The following is a 25,857-nucleotide window of genomic DNA, read 5'->3' as shown; positions in this document are numbered from 1 at the left end:
GCCACCCAGCCTGCAGGAAACAGCCAACCCACCACGCGCCCTCTGACACTTACGTGGAAACAGTGCAGCCAGGCAGGAATAAGAGCAAATTCTTTACAATCAAAAGCTTCTGGAATGAAAAGATGTGTTTGATAAGCAATCTACTTTAGTATTTCTCCCCAACAAAAAACTCCAATTTCCATTTATTCTAGGGCAAACTCAAAAGGGTTTAATTTTTTTTTTTTTTTTAGCAAATTCTATCACATAAATGTTAACAAAAACCATCTGTACAATTGCCATGATACACTCAAAAGTGAAACAAATAAGATATAAATACAGATATGAATGTAACATGACAAAAGCGAAAAAATAGAAAAAAATACATGCGCATGAACACGGTGCCAACAAAGTCATTTCTCATGGATGGCATTTGTCAGAGCGCTTTTTTACTTCCCATTTAAAACATTGTTAGCAACATCCTGCTGTATTCTACAAACGTCTATTCTTCTGTCCCTTAATATGTAATATTATGCTTGATAAATAAAGGGGTGGGGAGAAAAGGTTTTGATGACAAAGATGCGAGTTATATTACTTATACAGGTTATTGTAAGCTAGTAATAAGCAATAAAAAAGACAGTCTCGTATTGTATTGTAATCCAGGCAAGCACACATAGTGTACCTTAAGAAAGCCACATGCCTCGATATTTCTGCACTACATGAGAACTACAGTACGTAGACCTGTGGGGCGGATGGATCCAGTATTTGCCCATGCCCACGGAGCACTGGTGCAGCCAATGGCAGAAAAAAACATCCACATCTGAGATTTCAGCAACCTTGCAGCCAGGAGCCGCTGTCTGCTGAGAGTTTTCTCCCATTCAGACTTCTAAAGCATGGTGGGCAAATGAAATTCACTTTTTTTTTTTTCTCCTTTTTTTTTTTTTTTTTTTTTTTTATGGTACGAAAAATTGAAGCCCTGCATAATGGGCAGCAAGAAAAAAAAAAAGGCAGCTGCAGTAGGTGGCTACTGCCGGGAGAACATGAACACAAGCTTCACCGGTGCGGTGAGGCACTGCCAGCATGCAGATCTTTCTCTGCAAGTGTGTGTGGACACTGTGATTTGTAGCCAAAGAGACCTTTATGCTTGCTGAAGAGAAAACCAAAATGATTGTACAGCTTGTTGAAGTCAGAACACTGGAGATCAGAGAGGTGACATTCAGAGCTAGCCCTTTGAGTACTTCAAAGGAACACAAAAACAACCCTGGTTCATGTTCAACATACTAGACAACCTTACTATGTACATTATACGCAATGATTTATAAATACCTAAGCAGAATGCTCTCTACTGTATACAGGTATAACACACTTCTAGAGTACTCAAAGGATGAACAGTCCTCGACTGACTCACGTAGAGAAATTAAGTAGCACATTAATGAGCATCTGTTGACAAACAGAACCAAATCTGATTCAGAAAGTAAGGCCTGGTTCTACCATTTGCAGCCCCAAGTGTGCCAATAGTACTGGAAAACATGCTCGTTGCTGGAGTTGCACCCGTCCTTAAGGACGAGCTGTTAACTCCTGCTGTAGTGTCAGCGCACGTGCCAGGGTCAGTTCAGGGACGTTACAGTGTGTTCACTCTCAGTGCATACTAACAGGATTTCAAAAAATATATAAAATCATTGGAGAAGGAATTCGATTCCTGGAGGCTTGCTACAGTGTGCCATTAAAAAAAAAACTTAAAAAATAAACAGCAAACAGTGATGGACCAAGCTCCAACCCAGCTGGGAAGGACTGCAGGCCATTGGGTCAGCTATGCTGACTTCTGAACCCCAGAATTGGAACAGAAGATACTGAACTGAGATGGGGAGAAAGAGAGGCATAAATACTAAGCAGTTAAAAGTACAAATTAAAAAAAAATAACCAAAAAAAAACCCCAAACCCACTACTAAAAATTCAAACAAGACAGCTAACTGCTGCCAACAAGTTGGCTCAATATTTCCTCAAAAGGGAAAATAAATTCACGTTTGAATCATTCAAAATCTAAAAAAGAATATTCTAACAAGCATACTGAAAGATGTTGAAAAGGAATGGTCCACAGAAAGGGAGACACCAACCACGAAGCAGCCAATTCTCCCTCTAGCAAGGATGGCTTTTCTGAGCCTGTAGAAAGAGCCTGGGGGAATCCAGTAATCCTACCCACCAGGATCGTGTGGTTTCTCCTGCCACGCATTGCTCATTGGAAAAGATGAGGAAACAAGCACTGCCAGCAAATGCCTGGACGTATCTTGACAAACTGAGGAGCAGGTCACCTCCTCCGCTCTCATGTCAGCAGAGAAAGGAACTGACAAGCTTTGCCACACAGTTCTGCACAATTCCCACCAACCCCTCCCGAGCTGGGGACTGGGAGGGGAGCTGGCACCAAGCATTACCTCCCAGCACAAATGCTCAGGCCAGGGCTGAGACACACCAGGATGAACTGACGGAAAGGGAGGACACCAGGGATTTAACCTCCCCGCTGCACTCCCCTGCTGCCATACCGGAAACTCATGTTCTCAGTAGGCTACCAAGATGTCCCTTCAGCTCCCCAGAGGGGAAATGGAGGGAGCTGGAAAGAGATCCAGGCACTGAGAGCAACTAGAGAGCACACATCCAACACCACAGCTGCAGGCCCACCATCCTCTTAAATCACTGGCACTGGAAGAAAAACTCAGTTCTGATCCATCACATGTTTGGGGTGGGCAAGCCCTTCAGCAAGGATCCAGCCCAGGGTCAAACACACCACTAGCATCGTCCTGCTTCCCCTGATTACAGGCAGAAGAAGGGCTAGCTCACCCTCTGCAAACACGAGGGTGTTCCTTTGCGGAAGGGCAGTGCTGTGCGGTATTTGACTGCTGCTGGTTCAGCTCTGACTTGGTCTTTCACCTGATCTGCCCTGCTGCACGCTCACCCAGAGCGTCCTGCTGACAGCAATGCGCAGAGAGAGCCCTCTGCACCCCTCCAAAATGCAGAGCTCCCAGCGGGGCTGTGCGTGGGACCGGCCAGGAAGGAGGAGGTTTCTAAAGGCAGCTAACAGCACTGCAGGCTCTTCAGGCACAGAAGGGGCTGTGGCAGGCAACCAGAACTCTCCCAGATGGCTCCGCAGGTGCTTCCATGGGGTCAGTTTCAAATGTCCTTTCTGTCCTCTGGGATGAACATTTTTCCCAAAGCACAAAGGAATTGTGGGGACAAAACACTAGCGGGTCAGGTCAAAGCTCAGCCCTTCAGATGCTACAGACTTCAAGGAAAAATCAGCTAGTCTCCCAGGGCAGCACTGAGATACAGCCCTGCCAGCTCCCAATGCCCACCTATGGATACACTCTGAGCCTAATTCAACACCCACCCACCCAACTCCAGTGTCCCATCGCAGGCATCAGTCCCAGAATTGGGTCTCAGGAGATTCCCTTTGGGAAATAACAACTAACCTGGAGAGTCTTTTGAGCGTATGAAAGAGCCGAATGTGTTGAGAGGGGAGAAGTATTTACAAAGTCAATGAAAGAAGCAAAAATCCAGCTGTTTTCCACTGCACAGCTGGCTGAAAAGCAGTTACAGAGGGATCAGCCCATCAGAGGCCTGTCAGAAGCACTATGTACAAAAACTCAGGTGTTTAAAAACAACCTACTTTTTCATTACTCACTTGCTATCTCTCAGTATTAAAGCATCCGAGGCTGGAATCACAGCCACATCTGCAAAGATCTCCCTAGAGAGCCCTGCACGTTAGGCAAGCTGCAACAGGGAGTATAAAACAGGACAACAAGACTTGTAAGAAGAGGAGAACCTAGCCAGAATGGCTGTGGCCACACGGAGAGAGCAGGTAACTAGCACACAGAAACCAAAACTGGGTATTAACTAAACCAACAAGATTTGTTTGAGCTTTACGCATGTCCAGGTTCTTGGACTCAGTTTTGAATGCTAACTTAAACATATTTCCAAGATTTCAGCAGGCTATACAAATACGTTTAAGTATGGCTTTCTGTTGTTCACTTTTAATGAAGACTGCGACACAGACCTTGCTTCCTTTACATTCAATACCAGTAAGATTCTACACAAAAGCTTTTAAGGGACTAAAATACTGATTGCAATAAATATCTGCATGGCCTCCTTGAGCTGATGGAGCGCGCCAGTGAAGAGTAGCAGAAAGGTCTCTGAGAGGCACCGTTGATTGCTTCTAAGTCTACACATATGTCCACATATCTCCATTAACTGTGCGTTGAAACATCTGAAGAGGAACTGCTGTTGCTGTTGGTGGTCTGGGCCCTCTTTATGTACAAGTTCAGTAGCTTCATCTGAAATAAAAATACAAATAGCAGGTAAAGATGTCAAGAAGAAAAAGCAGACAAAAGTCAACTGCAAATCTTAAAACACGCATTCTGTGGTGAAATCAGTTTGGAGTGAGCTGACACTGGGTCTGGAGGAAAAGCAGAAGCAAAGCTGAGCATATTTCAGAATGGAAGGAGGTGAGAAGGTATACCTAGTTTGGCTGAAGTTCCAGACATTTAATGGTATTTAAAAAACACCCTGGCATTTCACTTCAGCAGCCAGCAGTTCACAGGCATCAATCCTGCTCTGGGGAAGCAGGATTCCCATGGAGGTCAGTAGGGCTGCAGGCTCACTGGCAACCCAAAAGCCACAGTCCTTCCTAGGAAACACCCTGAACTCTCCATGCCTTATAAAATGTTGATTTTCAATGACATTTAAATATCTTCACTAAATTGATACTTCTTGTGAAACTGCAGCTGTAACAACGATGCATTTCCTTTGCATGGGTTTCATGTGTTGATCTGCCTTACCACCTTAGCTCCAGATCCTGCAATGACTCATGCATATGTTTAACTTTAAACATGCAAGCAATCTGTGTAAACCCAGAAGAATTACTCACATGTTTATAGTTAGTTATGCGGTGGAGCAAGTCCACGGCACCTAGGGTACTGGGATAATAAAGTCTCTCCAATATTTTATAGGGGGATTTCCTAACTGCCCACATATAACAAGGTAAACCTCAGCACCCATAGCTGTCTCTTTCCAGAGCAATTTGGAGGCACAAGTAATTTAAGGGCAAGGCAACTCAATTCAGAAATAAAATCCAAGTGTCCTCGGTCTCAGGTTGTTTTGGTCTAGACCACACTTCCTATCCACAAAATAAATCACTGTTTCAAAATAACAGAAGGAAGCCCTCTGAACTAAGTAGCCATTCACAGGCAGAAGTCTATTTAAAAAAAAAATGCAGAATTCATCTTAAAATTGCAGAGAATTCTTGGGTATAATGACTTCAAATTGAAGAAGAAATCTTGTGATGGCTTCCTGAGCAGCACTGAAAAACAATCAAATACTACCCACCTCAACTTTAAATGCCAGTTCTTGTCTAAAGGACAGAGCTGAATTAGGACTTGGTTTCACTTGCAGCATCAGGTCAGAATTTGAGTTTTACTCTTTTCAAGGATCACCTGAGCTTGCTGGTGTCCCAGGAGGAAAGGGATACCTCTCCTAAGAGTGAAGCTTCACCTGCATTTCTGCTAGGTCTTATCACAACCTGCTGCGGAGGGGACCTGCTCTCCCACCCATCCCAGCCCTGTATTCCCGCTGCTCTTTGTACGAGATTCCCTGTGCAGCCACAGAATGGACTGAAAGCTAATGAACTGGCATTGCAGATCTGGTTCACAGCCAGAGCAACTACCTGATGCAACTCACTGCACAGTCACCCCCGGATGCAACACCAAACGGGTGATGTGAACGTGGCTGTAGTGAGAAGGACCCGCTCAGTGGCAGCTTGCAGTTATGCAGGATCAAACGCATCATGAAACTGATCCCCGAACCCTATCAAGACTTACTTAGTGGGATTTCAAATGCTCACGCTGCTGAGCAAGTGCTGTGCTGTTCTATTGGAGTTTGGCAGGGGGGGATAGGTTTCAACAGAGTGAAGGGAACTTGACCCAGAGCTACTGTGGAGCCCCCGGTCTTGCTGCTAGCAGTGCAAGCCATTCAGCTGGCTATTAGGAAAACACCAGAGATGCATTACTCTTATACCTTGCTTCCTGTGAGCTGTGCGAGATGAGGTTTCAGTTCTTCTCCAATTACTGAATAAATTGCCACTAGGCAAAATACGCTAGCTTTACGGACGCTGCTCTCGGTATTATCATAACCCTAGGAAACAAGGGAAAATAAAGGTCAGAAGTCAAACAGCACTCACTAACATCCTTCCAGAGATGAACAGACTAAAGAGCTGATGAACATTTTGCAAACGTGGCTGACCTAATGATCAATAGAAAGGCCCTGCTTAACCTGAATACTCAGAGCAAGAGAATACAATCACTCAGTATGTTTTATTTGTTCCTTATATTATTAGTGTCATGTTATAAGTTACTAATAACTTGTTATTTACAGCATTAAGTAACAACAGTTTTCCAAAACGAGCTTAGGACTATCAAACACACACAACTCCCGTGTTCAGTTCAGCCAACCGTATGTTATCCTGGATGATCAAGACTTCTTGGAGGGAAGCCCTTGTGTTCCCAAGCTTGCCTTCAGAAAAGTTTCTCCTGACAAATCCAACCCAAAGAAAACCAATGCTGCTCCTGAGAGCGAAGTTACATATGCAGATGAATTTTGCAGCAAAACAGCCTGACTGTTGTCTCACTCAGGACACAAAACCCAAAATCTTGTTTTGTGAACAGATAATTCTACCCAAATATCTCTTTGGACAGAATAGCTCTATCTAGGCATTAGAAACTGCAAGAATCCATGGATGTTTTCCAACTCTTTAAAAGCACTGGGCTTAAGAACTGCATATAACAGTGCTGCCTGATAGATGAACCGCCTCCATAGCATGGAGTTTTGTGATTACACATCAGGTAGGAAACAGGACAGAATAGAGCATGTTGAAAGACCCCTGTAGGCGTGCTGGATGTTTGGCAGCTTCAGGAGAGTTCACGCTAGCCACCACGTCACTCAGCAGCTGGTGACATCAGTCCTGTACTCAGACAGTTATTTATCACTAAGCAGCCATGCCATGAGAAATGCAGACATCACTTCAGCCTGAGGGTCACTGGCTCCTTCAGATACAGGGTGACCACTACCAGGAAAGCCAGGAGGAGGGATGACGTTCTAGCCGCAGGGCCAAAATACAGTCTAAAATTACAGTTTGCAGTCTCAAAGAGCGCTGAACTAGAAATGCAGGAGACCTAGGTGAGCTCAAGAAACGTCAAGCTATTGAGGACCAAGGTGGAAAAAAGGCTGAGCCCAGGCCCACAGCACAGGAACACCCACGGAGAGACAATCCACTGCTGGGAGATCAGCTGGGACACAGCGCTCTCAAGTTTGCTTGACCTCAAGTTTCCCTAAGGGCCTGGCATTTTGCTTATGTGTGCATCTCAAATTGCTCTCTTCGGGGCAGGAGAATCCACGTGGTGTTGAGCCCCGAGGGGGGTGCGTCTCAGCGGGTGCTGGGCTGGTACAGCCTGCTCTGCATGTGCCAGTGGGCCATCACCCCACCTCTCCATTCACCAACTTGCTTGCAAGGCAGCAGCTGCTTCCTGCGTTTAATAAAACAGCCCAATGGTTAGAGCATTTGCTTCTGAGATTACACAGATTCAAAGCTCTCTTCAGCCTGAGAAGATTTCACCCCCTCAAGGCAGCCAGGGCTCCGTGTCAGGAACAGGGCAAGCAGCACAACTCTCCCCAGCCAAGCTCTGTTCTTACATGGAGATCCCCATCTGCTCACAGGGTTTTCCCTCCAGGCTGCTAAACCATTGGACCCTCTTTGTCTCTTCAATGCTTTGTCAGCACACTTGGCATGGTAAACAAGCACATGGGCCATTCCCTCTGCACAGAGTCCTTCAGTCAAAATGATCCCAAAATACTTTTCAAAATGAAGAGATTCCTCCAATAACTATGAGTTTCTAAGGTGAGGAAATAGCACAGGCAGCTCCAATATGAAAAATGGCAAACTAGGCTCCAAAACAAGATCCATTTTAAGACATGGAAGCAATTTAATAAAACAAGTATAACTGCATTTTTAAAGGCATGCTGCTCCCAAACTTTTCCGGTGCATTGAAGCTACACTGTTCAAATTGATGTTGCCAACAATTATGGCTAAAAAATTTTTACAATATAAGTTTAAATCAATACAGAATTGCCCGATTCCAAGGGGTGGAGATTTAAGAAAAGGATTGCACGAGTTGGCACTACAAAGTTGGGATACATGCTGAGAATTTGTGATTTTGCTCTTATTGTTCAGCTTCTGTGCTCACAACGTGGAGGCTTCTTTACCGCGGGACCTTACCCTCTCACACCTGTCTCTCCTTTCACATGGATTTGTTGTTACAATGCCCCGGCAGGAAACACACACACACACACACTCACTGCTGCCTTCCCTTATTTCTTCCTTGCTTGCAGCCTCATCCCAGCCACTGGCACTGCTTGTGCAGGGGAACAGAAGACAACATTGCTACAGCCAGCACTGAAAGCTAAATTCACAATGTAAGACCAACCCTTAGCACTGGCAAAAACACAGCTTCCCACCCAGCCTGAGAGTGTTTTGTAAGAGGCTGAATGAAGTCAGTGAGTAGGAAAAAGAGAAGGACACTACAAGATGTATTGCTTGGGATGTGCTGAGACATAACATGTGGCTAACTCTCGTTCTCAAATTTATTAAATGGTCACTACCAGCTTGTTTAGGAGTCAGGTCAAGGCACCTAAATTGTGGAACATATACATAAGAATCTGAGTTTTCTTCTCCTTAACATTAAAAACATCAAAAGATCAAATATGAAAACTTAAATGCATTAGAACTTTCATTTACTGAAATCTGACCCAAGAGGGTCCATTCTTCTTTTATGTCACAGACCTAACAAATTACTCAGTGCTGTTTTGTGCTTAGTAGAATTTGGGATTCTGTACCTGTAACAACCCAGGAATGATATCGGGAAGGAGCTGATGTAATGATTCCTTGGAAATCCTCTCGATGACTTTCGTCTGCATTTTGATGGCAGCTAAGTTAATTGGATAATCTGCAGTCTGAATGATGGGGCAAAGCACCTTGATGCACTGCTCAGGGTGGATGGAACTTGCCAGGGTGGAAGCAGCTTCTTCAGCAGCTCTGACAACCTGGAATGAAAGCAGAGCAAAACCTTCCATTAATAAGGTCACACGTCACAGCCCAAAATCACTGATGTGTACTAGGAACGACTGCCAGGAAATGCTCAGGGATGTTCATTAACAGATCCGCAGGAGGCTCTACAAGAGGTGACTGACTCCGAAAATTCACATCCTTTGCCTCCAGTGCCATCTTCATTCCAGTCAGTGGTAAGAAGTACATCCTGCCCAAAGTAACTGTGTCAAAGTTGTGGCCTGTCACTGAAAAGAGACGGGCACTCTCACCCTAAGAGATGTGAGAGGATGACATCTCTCCAGCTGCTGTCAAGGAACGTAAACTCACCAGCTTACACTTAATACAAAATCGACCTCCTTAAACTTTATAATGAATGACACCGTTGCACCTTTTAGTAAACATCTCACCTGCCAAGTGCTTGGGTGTCCAAGCTGAGGCATCCATGTCTACACAGACGTGTCATGCAAATTCCCAGTTAAACTATACTGTAATCAAAGCCAGGCTGCAGACACAAACAGGCTTTAGGGTACCCCTGGCCAGGCAGCTGTGCTCTCCACACATCTGACCCACTGGAATCACTAAAAAACACGGGGGAAAGAACAAGTGGCAACAGTGGTAGCACCCACCTTTTGCAACTAGCCCTCACTGTAGAGCAGTCATGCAAGACAAGGGAGATGATAAATTAATTTCCACTGATAGCCTGAAGGAAGGGAAATCCACAAGTTTCACACTCTTCCCCACTGCGAAGGACAGCTAGCTGAAAGAGGAAAGACCCAGTCCTGGTCTCTCCTCCCACGAGAATTTATTCATCTTACATTCTGCAGTAATTGGATAAAACAACAGGATGGGAAGTCAGGTTTGCTTTTTTCAAGTGTCTGCACTAATTGCCAGGCAAAAAAAGTGAAGCTTCCTTTTGGTTAAACTCTTCCTGGCCACAAATCACACACTCTTTGCTCCCCATGTTCTTGTTTCAGTACAAAAAATAGAGGATGCTTTTGCTGATCTTTTCCCACTCCCCTCCTCTCAGGGTTTACTTTTAAGGGAGGGTAAATTGCAAATAGACAGGGATGCCCCACTGGGCAGACTTAAGTCTGACACCTCAACTCTAAGAAGATGCAAGCATTCACGGATTCTCATGCTTAGGATCTCCCAGGCAGCCTCAAGACAGTCCCTAACTTCGAACTCAGGAGCATTAATGCAGCCTTTCAAGGCACACTCTCTTTCCTGATCGTGTGGAATGCCCAAACACCTAGCATCACTTCTCTAACTCATCCTAAACTGAACCACCTGGGGTTGCCTGAAGTCAATGCTTTGAAAGTAGCACTAGGAATCCTGTCCCAGGCAATCCCCCAAAAAGCAAATAAAATAAAACCACGTCTCCCACCACTTAAGATTCAAGCCACAGCTGCTGGACTCTCCTTGTTCCTCTCCTCCACACACTGTCATAATACCTAATGGGGATTTCTGTTTGACTAGGGCAACACATGGACAGACATAGCTCTACAAAACCTCAAAAGAAGGCAAGCTTTCATTATTTTTAAGTAACTACTGTGGGTAATGCATGAACTGGAAGTATTTGGAAGCTTATTTCAGACCTCGCTAGGACAAGAATGTCTCTCTGCCTAGACTACAAAACATTTTCCAGAAAGGTTTAACAGATTTTAAGGCAGCAGCAGTGAATAGTGACCAGAAGAAATCACCTCCATCTACAAAGCCTGCTTCACTCACAGTCAAATCACTAGCATTAACCTTCCACTCAGACAGATAGCTACCTCCCTGAAACATGAATGGCCACAGGATACTTGCAGACCCAGGAAATAAACTCATCTGCTCGGCTCTTGGCATCCTCTAAGAGCAAATCCAACAGTGAAAATGATCTCAGATACTTCAAGCAAGGTACAGGCAAGACAGTGAAGCAGAACTGAGACCTTGACTGCTTTTGTATCAGCACCCCATTTACAGAAGAAAAGCTGTCAAACTGCTCCAGCTACTTCAGGCCTTTCTCAGCATTTAATTATAATACTAAAACATGTTCCAAAAAGAACAGCAATCCACAACATGGTCAATACTCAAAAAACGTCATCCTGAAAGATCTGTGAATGACTATCTAGCAGAACAGAACGTTAGTTTTGTTTTTCCCTCTTCCATCCATTTCATTGGTAATTCCTCTTTAATTTTACACACGAGAAGCATGAAAGTTAACCTCTTTCCACAAAAGCTATCTTAGAAGGAAGCACTACCATGATTTTGTTGGGAAAGGAGAGAAACACCTGAATACTTAAGGGAAACCTAATGCCATAATTCCATGCTTTGGTACCACAGCATTCAGTTGCTGGAGTGGATGAAGTCAGGAGCTCACAGGAGGTCTCCTTTAAAGGAATTAATTTCTTGGCACTACAGCTTTTGACATCGGCTTTCCTGGTGCTGAAATACTGCTACCATCAAGCTTTCCACAAACAATGTGCTGGACATATGAAGAGCCCAGATATCTTGTAATCAATTTAACAACATTCACGAGCAAGCCACTCAAGCTCAGCCAAGCCACCAACTACAACTATTTGGACATAGGCCATTTAGGATTTTGCTTTGCAACAATTCCAAATACTGTTAGTAAAGGTTTTCAGATACTCTCCGGAAAAAAAAGCTTGCATATCGCAACTCACTACAAACAAAAAATATATTTTTTAATCTTAAATCCCTCTCGTATCGATAAGAAAGCAGCAATATTTTAGAATGCATCTAGGGTCAGATGCTGATCTTCAATATACTACTGTAAACTCCTAAAAGAGCAGGAGAAGGTAAAAATTTCAAAGAGTAATTCTACCCGGGTTTCAGCTCCACATCCTGTTGGTTGCATACAGTTTACCAGGCACGTTAAGTAGCAGGTAAGAGGCAAGTGCATGAGTCAAAACCTTTTTTTAAAAGCCTATTAACCAATTCCAAGTACAATGGGTTAAAATACAGCTGTAATGTTTCATAAAACAAACGAGGGTTCAAATAGCAACAAGGTTCATCTGTAAGCAAGCACTGCAAGCTTAAGGTCAGCAAGAAAAGTTGTAAAGGTGCAGGGTTTATTTATGCTCCTGCAAATCCTCCTTTCAGCAAAGCTGCCCATTTCTAGCAAGGACCTGGCTGCATTTACGCAGCAGTTGGGCGTTTCACATCACTTCTCCCTGAAGTGCCTTCCTTCTGAATACAGGAGGACATATTACACGTGTCCAGTAGGCTTCCTGCTGATATTAGCTTGTAAATGTGACAACACCAGGGAGACTTCCAAGTCTTCCAAGAGCACATCTGGCAGACTGTGTCTGCATCTAAGCCACACTTCAGCGAACCCCTTAACCGTATGTTTACCCTTAGTAACATGATGAAGTCTCACTGACGTCAATGGGATTGAAGCGTGTTCTTACACGCTTGCTTGAACCAGAGCCTCTACCAGTAACTAGCTCCCAGCTCCCTTGGAAAGGGCTGGCATGGGATGGTGTAGGAAGGGGCAGGGCAATACCAGCTGAGACTAAGCCAAAAAGACAAGCCCATCCCTGCCAGCTAAGAAAGTCGAATGCCACCATTCTGCAATGCAAGTTACCAGTTCTGTCCCAAAGGTCTTCCCTTCTGGCTTTGGCAGAACAAAACATGCAGCCACCCAGACAAACTCTGCAGCCCATGAGGGAAAGCATGTCTCTGAATATTTATAGAGCACTCTTGAAGCCCCACTCACCTGGTAAGGCCAGAGAAATCAGCAGCATTCACACAGAGGGAAGTGCATTATCAAAAGATACAAACTGCCAGGTCATTCAGCAATAAGAACATGCAATTATATCAGAGTTTAGCAAAGATATTTTGCCGTGAGGCACAACACTTGTCTTGCGAATTATACATACCATACAATATCAAAAAAATCAAATATCTTTTTTCATCAGGCCTTTAACCTGACCAGCAAAGTGAAACAGCCTTAAAAGGAGTGGGAGAAAGGAGCAGACAGCATCAAGCAACAGTTCTTCCTCCAGTCTTTGGAGGCGAGACCAACAGATACACACTGGGAAGCAACAGGAACAAACCCATTAGGCTCATACTAACAGCAGACACCACAAGAAGCAGTGGTCAAGAAATGCATCCTTTAAATTTGAGAAAGAGCGCTGTTTCAGTACATGCTCAGACCGTGGAGCTCATTGTCACAAGAGGATTAAAACCAGACAAGTTTACTTAAGAAAAAACAAAGACCAAAAACACAGAGAGGCAGGCAGAACATTAGCATGGCAAGGCTGTAAGCTTCTGATAGCTGGAAGGAGGGAGGATATTAACAGGGAAGCATCACTGTACGCTCAGCTTCTTGCTAGTCAGTCAGGCAGAGTATCAAGTGAAGTAACCTTTTTCTGACCTAATACAGTTATTCTCGGTGATCTCAGAAATATGAAGGAAACTAGCAAAGCCATCAAATGATGATGGTAGTTGGAAGCAGCAGGCTCAAAAGGGTGGCTATGAAGCAAGATGGGCAAGACTAGAGAGAGCCTACAGTATTTTAAAAACACACACTAAGCTTTGTGTAAGGTATGTCACAAACATGACTCTACCTCCCAGTAAAAGCTTAGAGCAAACTATGGCTTGAACTGGATAGTTCGATATCATTCAACACAGGGCAGGTAGCCCAGGAATGCAGATCTAAGTGATAGCACTTTGCCTTAAAGAAGCAGGTTTTTCTTCTTTCCAAATGTTTACCTTAACACTGTACAGGCTTGAGACTAGATTCAGCCTGACTTCTGCTGGCATAGCATAAACTGTTTGCTGATGGGTTCCTGAAAAGACATCTGTTGTGCATTAAGACCTCTCTAGCGAGTCTCCCAAATGAAAGAAATGGTTATACTTCTACACAGTTTGCTTCAGGGAAGGAACCATATTCACAGGCATGAAGCCAGAGAGGTGTAGCACACAGGCAGGCTGTTCACCTCTAATAATGTCTTCCTTAGTGCTATAAAGGAGTACATTTCAAAGTAACAGGTTAGACTGCCCCAGGAATATGCGCATGAAATGCTCTCATTTCAGTGGGAGGGGATATGCCGAAGTGCAGTATTAGGAAGAGTGCGGTCAAGACAGCCACCTTTCGCAGATCCCTTTCTTCCAAGAGAAAAGCACATCAGCATCATTGACATCCTACAAAATTTGCTGGACAAACTTTGGATGATAATTCCCACTGGTTTAACTGATTCACAATGCATTGCAGCCATGGGATCATGTTTGCTTAAGACAGCCAGGACCAAGACACTCTCTCCTGTGAAATTTCTTCTGCTCAGCTATTACTCTGTAGCAAGACATTATCACTGTCTTCACAGCAAGCAGTTCGTCTGTGGTAACCTGCTCTTGGTCGATACACAGAAGCTTTCTAAATGGTTTTGATGGTTTCATTTCTGCTTTGAAGTGACACAAACTACTGGCAAATAAGGAAAGAAAAATACAGGTCCTGACTCGCCTGAGGCAGAACACACCAATGTTCATAGGCAACACAGGGCATCAGGGTAACATGCTGGGGTCTCAGCAGGGCAGCATCTGCACACCTATACAAGAGCTGTATGCAGGATCATCAGCTGGTGTACTTTGCCACAATTGCTACCTTGCACCATCTCTGCAGAGAGTCAGAGGATGAGGCAGCGTGGGTAAAATCCTGCTGAAAACTTAGAGGCTTTGTATGCTATTGTGAAATACATGGAATGCCAGAGAATTTTATTAAGCAGAAGAATAAGATCTTGCTTTCGGGCTTACTAGGCACACAGCTATGGTTTTGAGCCAATTTTTGCCATCTAGAGGTGGTTACCTAAAGCCTGCATAATCTAAGCTGGAGGCGATGCAGGCTTACCAACACGCAGCCAGGCAAACTCCCGTCCCTGAAGGCTTTACAGTCTGATCCAGACAGGAACAAACAATTAAGAACTTGGTTGCAAAGCAGGAAGTGGGCTCAGCAAAGTGGAGCGCTAAGTAGATGAAAAAACAATGTGATTTTTATGAGGGATTCAGAGAAGATGAAGTAGATTAGACTGCTTCTCCTGCGCGCTAAATACCTGAAATTAGAAAAAGCTCATGAGGATATACTATGAAACACCAACAACTACCAAGATGCAGCACTTGGTAGCTTCCAGCATGGGCTATCAATTAACCTTAAAGACTGTGATTATTTAGTGCTTTTCTTCTTTAGAAAGCTACATTTTGCAGAAACCTCCATAAATCAAACCATCATCAGAGGGCAGTGACATATATAAGATGATTTGCAAGAGGCCAGCCTAAAAGCAGCTCAGCAAGATAGTAGTAGTTATCTGCAGTTAATGGATAGCTGTGATTTCTTCTTTTTAACACTCTTTTAGAGGGTTACAACAAAGAATGTTACATCCCATGTTATGTCTATGGACCTTCTTGATATTAAGAGACCAAAATTAGATATCTAAGACATGGCACAATATCCTTTCTTTACACACAGAAAATACTCATCACATAGGTCTACAGGCTTAGTTGCTTATTTTCACTTTGTAACCCTTTCCCAAGATAATGAACCATTTGTCTTCCAATACAGTCAATAATAAAAACATACTCGTTTTGCTGGTATGAATCTGAAGCAATGTCATATCAATGGTATTGGGTCAGCAGGCAGTATCTCTCCTTAGTTATGGGTGAGTAACTACACTGGAACAAATGAGTTAATATTAACTAATTGGCAACAGAAAGATGGTTCTCTTCCAAATAACTCCAAACAAAGAGTGATAAAAATCAACAAGATTTAATACCATCCACAACTTCAATTACATTCTAATGCCACAAAAGTAAGTGAAAGGCATTTACGTGTCAACCTCCATAAATATTTACAGTTATGACTGAAGCAGGCCTGACTCTTCACATCACCCCATAAAATCAACAGCACTGAATAGATGGTTATACTAAAAACAGTATAAAACAGGCTGAAGTCAAAAAAAGGCAAACTAAACATGGATCCCAACAGAGTCTTCTTAGTCTGTAGCCTAGAGTTACATTAATTTTGAAGCTCCACTGTGGTCTGTTCTTTGCCCATCTCCTGTATTCACGCTTACAACAGGATGTGACTGAACATCCAACTCCATGTACCAAATTCCCCTCCCCTGCGTCCCTGGAAAGAGAAGCGGTGCTCTTAGCTGTGCCATTCTGCTGACATTAGACCTTGCCTTCAGCAACAAAAGGCAGAAGAGCTCTAGGCATGGCAGATTCAACTGTCTAAAGAATTCGGCTTGGACACAGCTGATTATCCAAGCATCTCAAGATATCTAACTATGCTAACACTGCTTCACACGAATTACATTATTTGGACTAAAACCACAGACCCTTTTGTTTCAGACAAACTTCAACGAGATATCAGCACTCAAACAGAGGAGGGGGTGGCATTTGCTGAGTGGTGAATATGTTGGTTATAACTTTTTACTTGATCCCTCTTGGCCATGCTGAACAGCAGCAATATTGAAATTTAGGAAGTCAAATAAAGCTCCCTCTCGATTTCCAAAGAATCATCTCTTAGTACAACGACCTATTGGAGACAGTACCAAAAATTAAGGGTTCTGTACTATGCTCCTCTTCAAACTTTTTCCTCTTTCCTTAGTCACTTTAGACTGATTTTTCTTACACACATAAGAAAATCAGAGCAATAGCTTGGGGCAATTAGCAGTCCCTGTGCTGAAGGGGAAAATCAGGTAAGAAAGACTGAAACAGATGCAGCTCACTCAAAACAGTTATTTTCTGCAGCTTGTTACATATCACAGGACCTCAAACTATAAAACCAGGATCATTCTTGTCTTCTAATACAAGGCAGAAGCAGCCCAGAAACATAGCAGCCTGGAAACATAACAAATATAGGATGGAGTGACATCCTATCAAGGCATCACTGGCACAAGGATTAACACTCTCCTAGCCAAATTATATAGCAGCTTCCCTCAAAATAGTTTTTGCAGTACAGGGGAAGACACTATGTAGTCAAAGGACCCGTACACCACTGCCCTTATTACTTTTCTGATTTAGTGAAAAAGTGCAAAACAGACCACCGAGACCTTCCCTTCTGTTCTTCAGCAATTCTTTGAAAGTGCCCTTTTACCACCAACTGGTGAATCTTCACTTAATCTTGACCAACTCAAAGGGCAGCTCCTCCATCCCTTCTGGAGAGCAGTGCTGCAAAGTCAGCAGTGAAAGTGAGCTGAAGGGCCAACATGGGATGGGAATTTGTGACGCTCTGGCCCAGGGCTATGAATTTACCAACTGAGCCATGCCCACATGGATGCTCATTTAATTTTTCAGACTTAACTAAATTGCCAAGCCCCAGTTACAGGTAAAAATACCCAAAGCATATTCCCAGGTATATCTTTAGCCTAGTTCATGTAGAAACCCAACTGCAGGTTGGGAAGCCTTTCTTAACTTCATGAATGCTGATATTCTCAAGCTGCTAACAGACAGATGATGCCTTTCATGGGCTGCGTCATGGTTCCGAAAGCCTTGTTCAATGTTGTGCTTGATTTCTATAAAACACCACCAGTCCCACGAGGGCAATGAGTTCTGAGAGGCATTAAGAACAATGCCAGAGACAATCTGGAAAGGTCCTGCTAGAAACATCAGTTTTGGAGGACTCGGAAAAAAATACAAAGGGCACAGAGTCAAGGTGAGCTGAGAAATATGCAACAAGGAAAACCTGCCAATAAAAGGCACTCCTTCAGAACACAATGTTTTGTCTGACTGCTTTATCAGGAAATCAATTTACAACTGCTTCTTATTACTCTGAACTGAAAATGACAGGAGTGCAAAGGCTCTAAATCAAGGAGAGGAAGGCAGGCACGGCATGACAGTCCTCATTCACAAAAGGATTAAACACATTCTACTTTTGCATTTTAGAGAAACCCAGCCTGTTAAGTTTCTTTACCTGAGGGCATTTTTTATTTTGTTTTGTTGTTTTGATTTTTAAATAGTACAATTTCTGCTACGCACAGCTAACAAACTTATGCCACTAACAGAGCAGTACGATCTATACGACCTTTACGGTCAAAGCTCTCCAGACAGAGGTGTCTAAAATTGGTAGTTTAGAAAAAGCCTGTTGCAGAGAAGACTAAGTATCACAGATTTCAAAGTAAGGACTTTCGTAAGAAAGCCATCACAGACACATAGAGAAATTAACACAGCACTTTCCAAGGTTTAGTTCAAACTTGCAACGTGCACAAGATAGATGAAAGATTCAGCCTAGAAGTCGACCTACAAAGACAGACTTTAAATGTAATTTGAATTCATTTACTTTAAATGTTATCATCATGTCCCTTTACTTTTATTTTACTTCAGAAGATAATTTTAGTTTTACACGTGAGTTCTCTCACTAAAAGAAAATGCAATTCACCCTTCCCCTTGCTTCTTCCTCTGTCTCAGTCTCTTCTCAGCAGCATGGCCTCTGTCCATTGCTTCCTGATACTCACCAGTTCCCAGTTCTCCAGCATAGCCCAATTTCACCACTCAGTTCTCACACACAGTTCTGCTTGAACATGGGCTTTGAGTTCTCCAGGACATTTCCTATCCTTACCCACACAGACAGAGGGAGCACACTGCCCTAAACGCGCTCTGCAAAATTATTAAACATGCACTTTTCCAAAACAGGATCTCCAGCTCTCCCAGAATGAGTAAGGAAATCCCGTGAAGTTGGTAAACAGTGGCCTACAATTCCATATAGCTCCAAATCCACTGAAACAGCTATGACACCCTCAACTTTTCTCCTCCCTCCTTCAGCACATAATAATTCTGCCTCTTCTTACTTGGGAAATTTGTTCTACTGACAAGATGAGTCAATGTTTTTTCCTGTTTAATCTCACAGTTCCAATATTTCCTCAGCAGGTCCATACTGCCTTCCCAGTAGCAACACTGAAAGGTTCACTCACCTCCTTGTGAGAATCTTTATGTGCTTCCAATGTCTTCATGATGGTCAACTCTGCATAGTTCTTAAACCTTGCTGGCTGGTTCCGTAAGATCTCTCTCAGGACTCGCAGTGCCAGAGCTCTTATTGAATGCTGTGTCAAGAGAATTCCACATACAAAAAGTCACATCTCAAAACTGCAGTTTGAAGTAAATTCTCATGGCTCCCTATGCCTTGTATCGCTCTACAGGCTCTGGTGGAGTGAACAGTGCCATTCATATCACCAAAATTCAGAACTGGTCTCCTTGCTTGCTTTTGTACAAAAATCCACTTAAAATGACTGTTGTCACAGATGCAGGAAAGAATCAGAATGCCTCTACTTTTTTAAATTGCATACTCTTTTGGGAGTAAAGTACAAATTTTTACCCCAAGCAGCATGTCTGCATTACATGAACCTACAAAGAAACTCAGATCATATTTGTTTTGCCCTTCCTCTCTTACTTTGCTTTGCAGATTTCAAACTGAGCTCCATCCATGCGACAAAGCTGTTTCTCATCTACTAATGCAGTAAAATCAACTCTCTTCCTGTAACCCCTGCAGAAATTACTTTCAAGAACAGTCAGTCATTGTAGTCAATACAGACCTATGTGTTAAATTTTTATATCAAAAGATCATTAGGAGAAGGGATTTGTAACACCTGCTTCAATTTCTGTTTGATAACTGTTATCATAAGTTTTTGGCCCGTGGCCACTGCGGGTAGATTCTATCATTTCAGCAGAGGAATACTTACTTTACTCTATATTCAGCTTTTAAAGCATATCCCTTGCTATTCATCTGGAAAAATTAATGCAGTACTACAATTCACATGTATTTAGATAAAGCCACCATATCTTCTGATAGGTGTGATGACGCTACGATTAAACACATCGGACTAGAGCAACTCATGCTTACGCCACAAACAACTGATAAAACGTCAGCCACTTACACTGCTTCAGAACGATATACTTTACAAGGAGTATAAAAAAATACAATGGATTTTGTATTAGATGAAACAAGAACTGAGTGCTTTAGTGTTTTGAAGCCTAAATATTAAAACATTCAGATGGAGCATGGCTCTGATGTGAAGGCGCAGCATGGTGCTGAGCCTTTACCGTAGAGTATCACTGTGCTGCAGGCTGAACAAATAGCCCCATGTGGAGAAAAGTCTAATCTGTAAATCATATTTGATAGCTGATCAAAGTGGTAAAGCTGTGATAATAATGCAGTGCTTTTTTTAACACTTCAAAACAAGATCCCCTATAAAAGCAGGGTGTTCTTAATGACATTTTTGCAAGAGACAGAGACACAACCCATGAGATCTAATAGCCTGGATCTTTAAACCACACTGAGAAAAATAAGTAAATCTTGTAGGGTGCCTTTATTCTCCCTTTTGGGGGGAATGGGTATGATATAGTTGAGAGCTTGTAACTTCCTAACTTGGAAAAGAACAACTTTTAAAATATTGATATTTTTGTACAAGAAGTTATCTTCTAGTCTGAATCTAGTTCAGTTTCCTAGTTATTTGTTACTAACAGTTGGGAGGAAGAGGGGAGAATTGGAACACTTCAGAGTGGTTTAAGAGGCACTGAAAACAAAAGCAGAGTTGTCAACCTTCACAAGAATAAACAAGCGGTGCAGCATCACTGATGAGATCCTGTACAGAAGCAACAGGTTTCACTTTCACTAGCGTTGAAGAACCATCACCCCAGATGAAAGCGCACATGAGTCAATACAAAAATCTACATCTTACATCTTTGTCTCCAAGTGTTTCCAGCAGCAAGAGCAGAATGGTTTTGAAATGTTCCTCCCAAACTCCAAGATTGTCTTCTCTTGTGATCTTCAGCAGTTCCAGGAGAGCTCCTTTCCGCTCCTCCACCCGCTCGTTGTGGTTGGAGAGCTCTTTCAGAAGATCAGCCACCAAATCTGAATGGTCAATGGGTACTTCTAGGACAAATGGGGGCAAATCATTTGGGGAAATGGGGAAAAAGATCAAGGATGTAAAGATTACTAACCCTGTACAGAACAAAATTGCAGATAACAAGGGTCCCCCTCAAAATGCACCAAATCCCAGGTGGCCTCAGTTCAGCAGGCAAAAGAATCCAACTAGCCTGCAGTATCACCCCAGTTCATAACGAAGCTCATGAATCTGCACATGGCTTCTAATGAACCCGGAAGAGACGACAATTGAATTTCATCCAGTTCCAATAATTACTTCTACAAGATGAGAACTGCCACAGTTTTTCCCAGACACACACACACCCAACACCAGTGATTGCATGTATGACCTTAGATCAAAGAACAGTGACTCATTAGTGTACCTTCCACTCTTTATAACTGAAACATCTCACTCAATAGTTCGTTGTTACTGAGTGTTTCATGTCATTTAATGGATGGCCCCCCCAACAGTGTCCTTAGAGATGCATTTAGATGCTTAAGGGACTAGTTTGAGGGAAACTCTAGGCAAACAAAAATTAAAACTCCAGCTTAACATTTTTCTCAATATCCACAGATCAGGTTCTGCTGATACATGACAACACAGAGTATTTTCGTACCACTCTTCAGCTCAGATAAAAAGTAATACAGAACACATTTATGGGCAGATGTATCCGAGCGCACTACCCATACACAAATACACCACGAACAGAACAAGCTGCCTGCAGTTTACAAGATATGCTGATACAAACCATCCCGAAGCTGATCCATGTCATCATCGAACACTGCTTCCTTCAAGGCAGTCTTGTCATAAGTGTTAATTGTGTCAACATATGGGTAGGGATTATACTCTCGACCACGTGGCCCTGAAAAGGTGCGGGGAGGCTGGGTGTTAAGTAGGGAGGTTTTGTTATCTAGAGCCATCCTTCCTCCTTCCACGATGTCACTGCTTCCACGGACATCGCCGGTAGGCACAGCAAGGCCACCATCTCGAGACACCTGAGGGATCAAACAGACAGAAAATACATGAGACTGCTCAAATTCTGGAAGCTGTAGCCTTTCTTAAATTCACCCACTAATATGAAGATACATAGAATCATTCATGCATACATAAAGCTTGGATTACCACCTCTTTCCCTTACACATCTACAACTGTTCCAAAAGTATCTCATGATCATAGGGCAAAAAGCTATGCTAATGTTCCTAAATCTAAGTTATTATTGCTAAAACTGCATGAACTGGCGAAGATAAGCTCTGGAACACAACTAATTTTCTAAGAAAGAGAAAGGAAGCAAAAGCAACATCCTCCTCCTGATGAAACTTCACAACCCACTTATGGGAGACTGGATGACATTTAACAAGCTAACATGAAGTAAACAACAGAAAGGTCCTGAAGAAAAATCTCAGACCAAGAATGTTTAACTTTGAAAGCTAACTTAATCTACTAATCTAAACTTGTTTGTCCAGATAGGAAGCAAAACTGACACACAATCATAGAATATCTGAAGTTGGAATGGACCAATAAGGATCATCGTTAAGGCTCCTGTACATTTTGAAGTCCATGTATTTAACTAAAACATGTGACGTCTCACACGGTAGATAATTATGTAACCACTCACGCAGCATAAGTGACAATACGAGTTGTGCACCCAAAGTGATTATGGGTCCTTTCTATGGACAAAGAAATGAGCCTGAGAGGGAAATCCCCCATGCATTTTGAGAACTAACATTTCCCACTACAGACCTGACACACCCCATGAAAAAGCCATCATCGAGTCATGCTAAGCCTGAGGAACACTAGCACTATTTCCTTCATACACAAGACTCCCTCAAAAAACCCAATGGGCACATTTCACAACAGACATAAGGGACTATTTTAGTGGGACCTCATAATTTAGTTACAAGAAGTTGGCAACCAATAAGCCAAAGATGCTTGCAAGAATACAGTAGGAATAACTGTATTTTGCACTGTCACAGTTGAACACAATGATTTAAAATTTCACATATCCAAGGAGGGGGGGATATTAAACAATTGAATACTTACAATGTCACAGTCTTTCTTTACATCACGTTTGATTGGCTCATTGAGGTCCTCTTGACTACGGAAACTAAATTTTTCAATCGCTTCTGTGACTCCACGAAGAGAGCTGTAGATTTCATCAGAATTTAGGTTCTCCGTGTCATAATCCAGCATACTAAAGACCAAACATATATGAAACGTTACGCATGAAATAATTGGAATCTGCTTTTGACCGTTAACAAAAACAATACCAAGTCAGAGACTGATGATTTAGCGAACCCTTTCTAACAGAGACTTGTAACAAAACACAGATGGAATGAAAGCAGACTTTGGGTCTGAGTTGCCCCTGAAACGGAGCTTAATCTAGGAGCCCCCCTTCACTGAAACTGGTGGTGTTACATCGCTGTAAGTGAGGGGAAATTAGGGCCACTGTTTGTTACGTTCCACAGTAGTGACTGTGCTAGCTTCTGTACACACAAAAAAAAAAACTACCCCCAGCATAATAATGGTGTTATTTAAAATGGAAAAATAAAGAAAATCTATCAACATGAAAACTCAAAGGGTTGTGACAGCTAGTGGAAATGAAATCAATGAAATTCAAGTTTCATAATATATCAAACATATCCTACCAATGGACTCAAATGTGACAAAATTAAATGGAAAAGAAAATGCATCTTGACATAAACCTTAGTCTAACACGTCCTGTTTTCATTTACAGAGCAGTAAAACCAAACCCACTTGCACTATGTCTTGATAAAAGATGCATTTCAGTATTGAGCCTAAGTTTGGGAATTCTCTCACTGAAATCTGATGCTCTCTCGCAGTCGGTCTGTTCCACAGAAATTTCTCAGTAGCATAAAGCGACACAAGTTTTGGGGATGCCTTAAGGAGTATCCAAAATTAAGTTCCATGAAAAAATACCTGGCATGCCAGGGCAGAGAGGATGTGGCTAAGAAGAGAAGCTTCTACACACTTGGAGAAAATGAAAAGGCACTATTGGCAGGGCTTTGCTCTGTCTAGGAGGAGAAGTTGAGTTTGCATGACAATCAGTTTTCCAAGAGAGATTTAATGAAGCGACCCAGTAGCTGAGAACAATTTCTCTGGGGGAGTCTGGGATCTTAGTAGAGCCAGAAGCAAATAAACCAAAAGAATTTGAGACATTTACATCAAGTTGTTTGCCAATAAATGGAAAGAAGTGGCTCCCTACAGGGGTGAATTACTATTTCTTAACAGCTGGGGAAGGATGACAGGATGGGCTTCGAGGGGGATGGCTGAACAAAGAGCTGTGTTCGTTTCCCACAAAAGAAAGATTCCCTGTGAGGTGGGTGGGGGGAAAAAAAAAAGACACAAAATCTCTTCTGAACCCTGGGTACACAGCTACTAATTTAAACAGAACTAAAAGTAGGATGCTAAATATCTAGAACCACTACTTTTTTTTTTTCTGGAAGAAACTCAGGAACTTCAGACAGAGGAGAAGTCAGACTGGTGCTGCCCAATTCCTTCGAGATTAACACACTGAAAATAGCCATAATCCCTGGCTCCCAAGCAACGCACTTGCACTACGATCACACAAGCATCACATATTCTGGCAAAGAAACCAAAGAACAATTCCCCAGTTTTAAACACTGAAGAAAGCAAGCACCTAAAGAACAGACCAAGACTGGGGAACAAAAGCTGTTTATAAAACTACAGAAGTCAAAGTATCTAGGGCTTTTAAACAGCTGAATGACACTAATGCACTGTGATGGCTTTCCAGACAAAAGTGAAGGCAGTTCTTAGATTCTTTATATGCATAAGCAAGGGTATGACAGCCTGTGTTTCATATGATCTTGAAAATGTTAATTTTGAGCTCAAGCACATTTAGTTCATATATCTTATGGGGTTCTTCATACTATTTAAGTGAGCAATGAAACCACCATTCAAGAAGATATACATGTGACTGTACTCATGTACCCCCACCAAGAGATGGCACGACTTACCAAAGTCACACAAAAAGAGAAACAATCACAGATGCACTGACACTAAATCTTCTGCTACAATCATCGCTTCTTTCCTTAGGGATGAATTTTGCCCGACACTGTTACCAAAGAATAGACCAAGGCATGGACTCTTCAGTTCTAAAGGACTAAGGCAATTTCCCAACAAAGAGCCACCAACCTGATGTATTTTTCAAAGCAAAAAAACACATTAATAAAAATCTAAAGAATCCAATTACTTCATATGTCAAGAGTAAGTCTGTGTAGGAGATCACATTACGGCTGTGTGCGACATAAACGAAAACTCTACATATGAACACACTTGTCTATTGACAGTATGTGTGCTGGAATACTTCACAGACAACACAATGGGGGAACAAAAAATAAAATGGAACTACACCCACCTTGCAGGAAAAATAATGGCACAAAAGGGAAAAAAAAAAAAAGTTATGACCCATGCAGAAAACTTGAGCAAAGTCACAGGATGAATAAGAAGTGAGTAGAGATGAGCAGTGTTTAGGGATGTCACAACATTATTTTCCATCTTCTGCTGCACTGAAACAATGCAGCTCTCTACAAGTTTATCAAGATGAAGGTTGGCAGTTTTCCAGTCTGACATGAAATATATTTTAGTTCCATAAAATATTATTCAGTTTCCAATCCAAACTATATGTAAATAACCAACAGTTTAGCATCCTCAAGCAGCACACAGTAATCTATTCCCTTGCACTTTCAGGCTCTGGCCTGGAATATATATCAAGTTATTCCAAACCTTTGTCAGTTAATGAAAGGAGGAAAAAAGTTCTCAATGAGTTTAACTCCAAAAATCAACGTGGATCTCTTCCACAGCTATATTAGCGTCCTAGAAGAGTCAGAACATTGATTTAAA

The 25,857-nt window shown here is 42.5% G+C and overlaps 1 protein-coding gene across 7 annotated transcripts in view; it reads right to left on the bottom strand.

Annotated features, from left to right (window-relative positions):
• Window positions 1-171: 171 nt before the first annotated feature.
• The window catches only part of CLASP1 (cytoplasmic linker associated protein 1), a 168,521-nt gene continuing 142,835 nt past the window's right edge, over window positions 172-25,857 (bottom strand). For 4 of the 7 annotated variants that reach the window (XM_054070779.1, XM_054070778.1, XM_054070780.1 and 1 more), the window contains 7 exons: window positions 23,017-23,167; window positions 21,725-21,971; window positions 20,791-20,981; window positions 19,027-19,155; window positions 8,908-9,114; window positions 6,037-6,153; window positions 173-4,298 (listed from right to left, as the gene is read on the bottom strand). In XM_054070779.1, the coding sequence (XP_053926754.1) occupies window positions 4,212-4,298; window positions 6,037-6,153; window positions 8,908-9,114; window positions 19,027-19,155; window positions 20,791-20,981; window positions 21,725-21,971; window positions 23,017-23,167 (1,129 nt within the window). In that variant the 3' untranslated portion in view covers window positions 173-4,211. Of the gene's footprint in view, window positions 4,299-6,036; window positions 6,154-8,907; window positions 9,115-19,026; window positions 19,156-20,790; window positions 20,985-21,724; window positions 21,972-23,016; window positions 23,168-25,857 lie in introns of all 7 variants that reach the window. The other 3 variants (XM_054070775.1, XM_054070776.1, XM_054070777.1) reach the window with 1 other exon arrangement.

Source organism: Cuculus canorus, chromosome 6 (genome assembly GCF_017976375.1).
Source record: "Cuculus canorus isolate bCucCan1 chromosome 6, bCucCan1.pri, whole genome shotgun sequence".
Classification (NCBI taxonomy): domain Eukaryota; kingdom Metazoa; phylum Chordata; class Aves; order Cuculiformes; family Cuculidae; genus Cuculus; species Cuculus canorus.
This window is presented reverse-complemented; position numbering and strand designations above follow the sequence as displayed.